Source organism: Salvelinus fontinalis, chromosome 21 (assembly GCF_029448725.1).
Source record: "Salvelinus fontinalis isolate EN_2023a chromosome 21, ASM2944872v1, whole genome shotgun sequence".
In the NCBI taxonomy this organism is placed as follows: Eukaryota; Metazoa; Chordata; class Actinopteri; order Salmoniformes; family Salmonidae; genus Salvelinus; species Salvelinus fontinalis.
In genome coordinates, this window is record NC_074685.1 from 28,194,824 (window position 1) to 28,203,234 (window position 8,411).

Below are 8,411 nucleotides of genomic sequence, written 5' to 3' on the forward strand. Positions count from 1 at the left end.
CAGACCAAAATGCAGCATGGTTTGGGTTCATCATCTTTATTACGTGAACCGGCAAAAAACAATAAAGAACAAAACGAACGTGAAGCTATGCAGTGCTCAAGGCAACTACACACAAACAAGATCCCACAACAAACAGGTGGGAAAAGGCTGCCTAAATATGATCCACAATCAGAGACAACGATAGACGATAGCCAACGATAGCCTCTGATTGGGAACCATACCAAGCCAACCTAGAAATAAAGAAACTAGAATGCCCATCCTGTCACACCCCGACCTAACCAAAATAGAGAATAAAGGATCTCTAAGGTCAGGGCGTGACAGTACCCCCCCCCCCCCGGACTCCGGCCACAAAACCTGACTCTATAGGGGAGGGTCCGGGTGGGCATCTAGCCTCTGTTGCGGCTCCGGTGCAGGACGTAGACCCCGCTCCGCTCGCGGATCCGCCCGCTTCATGTGCCTCCAACTCAATCATCAAGTTTGCAGACAACACAACAGTAGTAGGCTTGATTACCAACAACGACGAGACAGCCTACAGGGAGGAGATGAGGGCACCCGGAGTGTGGTGTAAGCAAAACAACCACTCATTCAACGTCAACAAAACAAAGGAGATGATCGTGGACTTCAGGAAACAACAGAGGGAGCAGCCCCCTATCCACATCGACGGGACAGCAGTGGAGAAGGTGGAAAGTTTTAGGTTCCTCGGCGTACACATCACAGACAAACTGAAATGGTCCACACAGACAGTGTGGTGAAGAAGGCGCAACAGCGCCTCTTCAACCTCAGGAGGCTGAAGAAATTAGTTTTGTCACCTAAAACCCTCACAAACTTTTACAGATGCACAATTGAGAGCATCCTGTCGGGCTGCATCACTGCCTGGTATGGCAACTGCACCGCCCACAGGTTTTCCAGAGGGTGGTGCGGTCTGCACAACGCATCACCGGGGGCAAACTACCTGCCCTCCAGGACACCTACAGCAACCAATATCACAGGAAGGCCAAAAAGATAATCAAGGACAACAACCACCCGAGCCACTGCCTGTTCACCCCGCTATCATCCAGAAGGCGAGGTCAGTACAGGTGTATCAAAGCTGGGATCGAGAGACTGAAAAACAGCTTCTATCTCAAGGCCAACAGACTTATACAGCCATCACAAACACAGAAAGTCTGCTGCCTACATACAGACTTGAAATCATTGGCCATTTTAATAAATGTATCACTAGTCACTTTAATAATGCTACTTTAATAATGTTTACATATCTGCATTACTCATCTCATATGTACATACTGTATTTTATACCATCTACTGCATCTTGCCTATGCCCCTCTGTCAATGCTCATCCATATATTTATATGTATATATTCTTATTCCATTCCTTTACTTTTGTGTGTATGAGGTAGTTGTGGAATTGTTAGATTACATGTTATATATTGCTGCACTGTTGGAACTAGAAGCACAAGCATTTCTCTACACTCGCAATAACATCTGCTAACCATGTGTGTGTGACCAATAACATTTGATTTGATATGATAACTTGGAAATTTAACCTTTTCCCAATAATATAAGACTTCGGATTTGACTGAATGAAATTATTAAATCATTGATACCAAGATGAAAAATGCAATGTTTCTTAAAAAAATAAACAGTTATTTATTTACATAAAATGAGTTATACAATATAAAATCAAGCTTATAGTAACTGTGAGCAACATTTTGACAATAATGTTCTGCAATACACGACACATGACACAGTGTTGGTCAAAAATAATTCAACGGTATCACAGTGCCATCCACCTTAAAATGAGAACTAACTTTCAGTCCCATTCACAAAATATTTTAAATATTGAATCTTCTCAAAGGACGTATACTGGAGCTCCGAGGTTTAAGGATCACCCATATCAGTGCCTTTCAGTGTCTTCTCTTGCCTGATGAGAAATAAAGCACATAGAGTAACAGGTTAATACAGAGACAGGTTGGGAAACCTCACTGTTAAAGGAAGAACATAGATGAGCACCATGACTGACTATTTGTGTCATTAATAGAATTGTTTATTGAATTGCATCATAGTTTTACATAGAAGCTCACCATTCTTCCCTTTTCTGGCCTTTCCCTTATGCGATTTCCTCTTCAGTTGCTTGATGAGTTTGGCCACCCAGTTGTTCTTGGTGGCAGGAGGAGCACACAGTCTATGATTCTTCTTCGTGACAAACCTGTTGTCAGAAGTAAATGGCAGATCAGACACATTGCATCAATGCAGTCACACACAGGCAGAAAACATTCACTTGTGGTTAGGGTGATGGGTTCAATTCAGTCTGTAGAAGGTATAATGTTGCTTACACAGTGGCAGCTATCCGACATCCTCCACTGACTGTCTGGATACTGTATGATTTCACCACTCTGTGGGGAAGCTTGGTATCGGTCGTTGTCAAGCAGCAGTCCAATGCCTGATCTGTGCTTGCTGAAGGGACACACACACAAACACACAGCAGGTTAGATTATACCCTCTGTGTATCCCTTCTGTGTGCATATACCGTTCTACTCAAATTAAATGTCAATATTCTCTTGAGAAGAGGAAGAGCGTGTTTACAGTTCTACAGATGATGATAACGACTAGTGATCAAGGCACAGCATCATGTTACTAAGACGTTATTAGAGTAGTTACTATGACGCCAACTTGCAGCAAAAGTAGTAATAACAGCAACTCTGCAGTAGAAAATAAGAGGATCTCACCTGCTACATGGCTCCAGAGGACTGATGCCAACAGAAGAAGTGCAGCCACCCGTAAAGACATCCTGTCTCAGTTGTGCTCTGTCTTAATGCGTTAGACAAGGATCTGCAGATCAATGGACTACTGTGGTTCAGGCACAGCTTTATATCCTCACCGTAGAACTCCTTTCACTTTCACTGTCCTCAAGTCACGCACCCATTTCCCGTAAACCATGCTTCAGCTCAGTACGCCCCTTGACCTCTCACCTTTTTAAAGAAAACTAAATAGAGGCTCTGCCAGCGCTTTCTTCTGAGTTTAAGAATACTTTCACTGCAGTTACGCCTCCAGGCAATAATGTCTGTAAATCATTTTCACCATTGATGGGGAGATAAGCAACATATGAGAACTGATAATAGAGGATGGCCTCAGTCCTGTGCGTGGGTGTGTGGCTTGTGTCAACGTGTGTTGGTTTGTGGCTGTTTGTGTGTATGTAGGAGGGGGGCTGTTACTGTAAGTCAGTATTCTTTCTTTTATGTATGTGTTTTACTGTGTGACAGAGGGGACAGACACGTCTGAGGCAGGCTACCTCTATGATGTGTTTGTCTGCCCTTACCTGTCTCCCAGATATGAATTGTGTGGAACCTTCTCAAATACACTGTAGCATAAACTGTACATTCCAGTGGTTGTCTTACTAACCCCGTGTCAGGTCTAGGCTGAAACGCTTATGAAGACTGATGAGGCATGAAGAGAGACGAAGGCTTAGTGTTTACTTTGATCCTGCGTTGAGCTAAATGTGTCTCCCTTCCAGCTCGTTTTGCTATTATATGCCACCCAGTCTCTATGATGGATCAAGCCAGAGGCAGCCTTCTCCTTCCAAACCCAGTGATTAGAACAACTCGTTTTACAATGCGTTTTATCAAAAGGGTAGACAATATGGCTTCTCAATACAAAGTACTTATCATTAAATCTCTTACGTTGTTTAGAACATCTCTGCACACAAAATGGACCAGTAGCTCGTAACGAAATAAGCTGCAGAACATAGGACTGGCACTGCCGTTTTCCCATTTTGTTATCTGACACATAACTAAACCCATCAGAGTCCTAATAAACTTGCTTGTTCAAACTTGTATCTCGTAAAACTTGTTCAGATCGGTTATTAGGAATGATTATCTAATCACTGTGAAGTCTCTTTAAAGTGTCATGTCACATAAACACCACATTATGTCAATTCTTACCAGTTTCACATAACTCTATTCAACGCCTGCCAGATCTATGCTGGGATCTTTGTTGGGTAAGCCTATTCCGGGAAAGAGAGCCCTTGATAATGTCCTGGCATGAAAGATATAGATTCTGCAGGTAAGTAAGGCATGGCACAATAGATGGCAGTCCTCCAGTGGCGGCAAGGGGATTGTCAATCAGTACTTTGTTCTGCTGTGACAGAGACATGTAATTACCAACGGCTGGAGCTACAGAGACCTGATGATGATGCCAAATGGAGGATGACGGTGCCAGTGACTGTTCTCATGTTCTCCTGTTTCATAGGCCATGAATGTTTAGTACCTTAACAATTAACAACCCCTTGCAGCAGTCAAATCCTAATAGACTGTGGCGGTCATCCGTAGGTGAGTAATTTGCCCCATGCTCGCCTCATGTCAACCGTAAAGTTGGAGCTGGCCTGCCGATGCCACTGTCACTACAGAGTTATGTAGTTGTCCAGTCAACAAACAACTAGCCAGTACTAAGAGGGTTGTATGTGTAATGGTATCTCTTGTTTTTGGCCAGAAGCCAAGCAGAAATTCACTGTAACAGTTCCAAGAACACTTGGTTTTTGGGAAGTCATTCCACAGGGATCCCTGACAGATAACATAAGACCAACAATGACACGCTATGTGCACCTCTTTTCACAAGAAACAATGTCGTACGAAAACCATCCTAGTTTCTAAAATAAGCAGTATGAGACTGTTTAACAATGGATATTGCACTTATTTCGCACAGCTATTCCTTTATACTCTGACAGTGTTAGTCATGTAATCTCTAGTAATTAACCTTGTGTTCAAGGAAAGGCTATGATAGTGGCACTGCATATTTGTACATGATTAGGATGTTAATCTTCTACTGGGTGGTAAAGGAGAGCCAGGGAGTTGTGGAAGGCTGCTTGGCCCTATGGCAAGTGTCACCATGACTAAGGGTCAATAGCTACAATTCCCAGAAATTCGTCAGGCAGTCAGCAGGGGATTCCCAACCTCTCACAGTGCCATGGAAACTGCTGATGTAACCTTGAATCGACAGAATGTATCAACTCCTACCTCACAGCCTGAACCAAGCAATGGAAATGGGCTGCACATGGACTTCTCTCTTCAGGTGGGAGTGCCAGAAATTTGGAAAAACAGTTTTTTCAGCATCCCTTTGTTCTGTTTTTTAAAAATTGGACATTGTTTCATGTCTCAATTAGCAACACATTTCAACCCTAACTTCCTTGAGCAGAGCTATTCTGTTGTAATGACTGTGACTAGCAATGACTAGTGTGACTGACAGACCAACTTCGATGCTGCTTTAAATGAAGTGCAGCTCATAAAGTCATCATAAAGCCTTCATAAACACTACATACATGTGTTACAAATCATCTTTAACCATATGTCATGCTTTGTAAAGGGTTCATAAATGTGGCATAACCACCCATGTCAAATGTGACATAAACCTGTGCTTTAAAGGCCTTATAAATCATATTATATTGAGGCTTCACAAAGCATTTATAACCCTGTCATGCATCTTCGTAGAGCATTGCAACGCTAGAATAGTGTGTTTGAGTCCCAGGAACACCCATACTTAAAAATATATTCACACATGACTGACTGTAAGTCCCTTTCGATTAAAGCTTCTAAATTGTTTATATTATATTACTCAAACATTTCTTTTTTATTTTATTTTTTTTTATCCCATTTTCTCCCCAATTTTCGTGGTATCCAATCGCTAGTAATTACTACCTTGTCTCATCGCTACAACTCCCGTACGGGCTCGGGAGAGACGAAGGTCGAAAGCCATGCGTCCTCCGAAGCACAACCTAACCAGCCGTACTGCTTCTTAACACAGCGCGCCTCCAACCCGGAAGCCAGCCGCACCAATGTGTCGGAGGAAACACCGTGTACCTGGCCCCCTTGGTTGGCGCGCACTGCGCCCGACCTGCCACAGGAGTCGCTGGAGCGCGATGAGACAAGGATATCCCTACCGGCCAAACCCTCCCTACCCCGGACGACGCTATGCCAATTGTGCGTCGCCCCACGGACCTCCCGGTCGCGGCCGGCTGCGACAGAGCCTGGGCGCGAACCCAGAGACTCTGGTGGCGCAGTTAGCACTGCGATGCAGTGCCCTAGACCACTGCGCCACCCGGGAGGCCCCTTACTCAAACATTTCTAGGATGGCCCGACCTCTTTCCCTTTTGGGTGCACAGACAATATTGGACCTGACCTCAACCGCCCCAAAAATGCACACTCTAAAGTGCAGTCATGCACAGCAAAAAACATCGGTAGGGCCTTTTAAAATCTGTTTCCATTTTTCACCTTTTTTCAAACTTTTTTAGAAGAAAAACAACATTGGATTTTTACCCTTATTTTGCCAGGTAAGTTGACTGAGAACACATTCTCATTTACAAAGCAATGACCTGGAGAGGAATGAGCCAATTGGAAGCCGGGGATGATTAGATGGCCGTGATGGTACAGTATGAGGGCCAGATTGGGAGGCAAGCTAGCAGTGGGATGCAGGGTGGTATGCTGCTTGCTAACAATGCCTAGACCACATAATTGGATGACTTTTGAAGTCTGGGAAAAATCTAAGAAAACTTACATTTTCGGGTGTACTATCCCTTTAATTCAGTGAACATGCTGTTGTTTGGTTAGCGGTTTTCTGTAGCTCAGTAAGCCACGTGATGATTATGTATTCCATATTCAGCAACACTCCGTATTATTCAGAGCCCCATGACATTACACCATATATACATTCTACACACCTTACTGAGTATTCCCTACAATACTTTTATTAAAGCACCCAGTATAGTTCTTGCTCTTCACCGGACAGATGCTTCTCTCCGGTTTTGTGATGTAGTTTAATTTATTCCGCCACGGTGTGACTGTTGTCTGTATGCTGTCACAGCCTTATTGTATATAACGTGGCGTATGAACGAATGGGTTATAGAGCAAACAACACAAATATCACAACATAGGTTGTTACATGGCTTTTTTACTGGGTTGTCTTCTCCAGTTATTTTACCCATGCACAGCTACCGGCTATAAGCCAAAATGTATTCCATACACAGTGATTCGAATTGGGGGCATTAATGTGATCTTGGGAAAAAAAATAAAAAATATGAACACGTGAATTATTGTTCATGTTTAGACAATTATTTTCATATATCATAAATACAGGTTATTGACAGTTTTCTACTATTTGTTGGGGACTTTTATTTAGAACATTTCTGAAATTCCGTGACCCAGAAGTACTTTTATAGTGTTGCTGGTCATGTGAGTTCAAAAATGAAATTCCCACTTGTGGTACCACAGGACAGCGAAAAACAAGTAACTTAACCTTTATTTATTGTAATTTAAATTAGTTTGAGTTAGATTACATACTGTACTTACCTCAATTGTTATTTCTAATAATTTCGGTGACTTAAAAGCAATTGCAAGCTAGCCGAAATTAAGCTAGCTTGCAGGCTCAGCTAAATAAAATTCCCCTTAGATAAGGCCACGTCTCATAGACATGTCATGAGATTTGTAAAGGAAAGAGGAATATAATAATATGAATCGAATGGAGTTTCTCATCTCCCCATTTAGAGTTTCTGGCACACCACAGAAATGCACTTATCCAGAGGGTGTGACAAAAGGCATTTCCTAACAGACCTGCTAGCTTTCTTTGTTGTTACTTTTAAGGTTGGAACCAACATGCAGTACCTCCAGCAGGCAGAAAAGCAATAACTATTTGTCCGCCAGCTCAGGATAAAGCTACACTATTCACAGCTCTGTGTAATATTCAATGTTATTGCATTGCTTGACTTTTTGAAACTTTTTGTATTTATTTATTTGTATTGTTTACGAAAAAATACAAATTAAAGGAAATGTATGGTTTAAACATGTCTTTATTTGTTTAGCTTTTATCTATGATTTCCTAAATGTAAATACATGTGTGTACATCATTAAACCTTTTTGTATGTGTTATGACCAAAGGTGTCTGACTTTATAGTCAGAACAGCATCATATGATACAAGGCATTAATGTATGTGTTATAAATTAAGTACTGCGTCATGAATAACCGAAGGTCTCTCACTTCAAACTAAGTAGTACAGGACACTACGCAAAGAGTCAATAAATAGGTTATTAACGTTCTGCTGATTTATGAAGGTTCTCTTTTGATCCACAGGTTATTGTAGGGTGTGAGAGGTATTTAAATGGGTTTGTGTGTGTCAGAACCAAGATGACTTGGAGTAGTCCAACCTGAGACTACTGCACCAGGTATTCCTCTTCTGTTCCCATGCTGGAGACCAGGGCTTGATTACAGCCTGTTACAATGGTGACAACATTCTGTAGCTGATCTTTCAGCAGGGAAGTGGGTGAATGTGTCAAAGACCTGATTGGGCCCAGCACCCCACGATATGGCTTGTTTTTGTGTGCGTGTTTGTGTACTGAGAAACATGTAACTTGGTTCCAGAAGAAAGACAT

General features: G+C 42.3%; 1 protein-coding gene across 1 annotated transcript; it reads right to left on the reverse strand.

Annotated features, from left to right (window-relative positions):
• Window positions 1-1,624: 1,624 nt before the first annotated feature.
• LOC129818533 (C-C motif chemokine 19-like) lies at window positions 1,625-6,003 on the reverse strand. Its single transcript, XM_055874530.1, has 4 exons — window positions 2,727-6,003; window positions 2,334-2,454; window positions 2,082-2,206; window positions 1,625-1,921 (listed from the first exon to the last, which is right to left on the reverse strand). The coding sequence occupies exons 1-4, from the start codon at window positions 2,785-2,787 to the stop codon at window positions 1,905-1,907; spliced, it is 324 nt and encodes a 107-aa protein (XP_055730505.1). The 5' UTR covers window positions 2,788-6,003; the 3' UTR covers window positions 1,625-1,904.
• Between the last annotated feature and the right edge of the window lie 2,408 nt (window positions 6,004-8,411).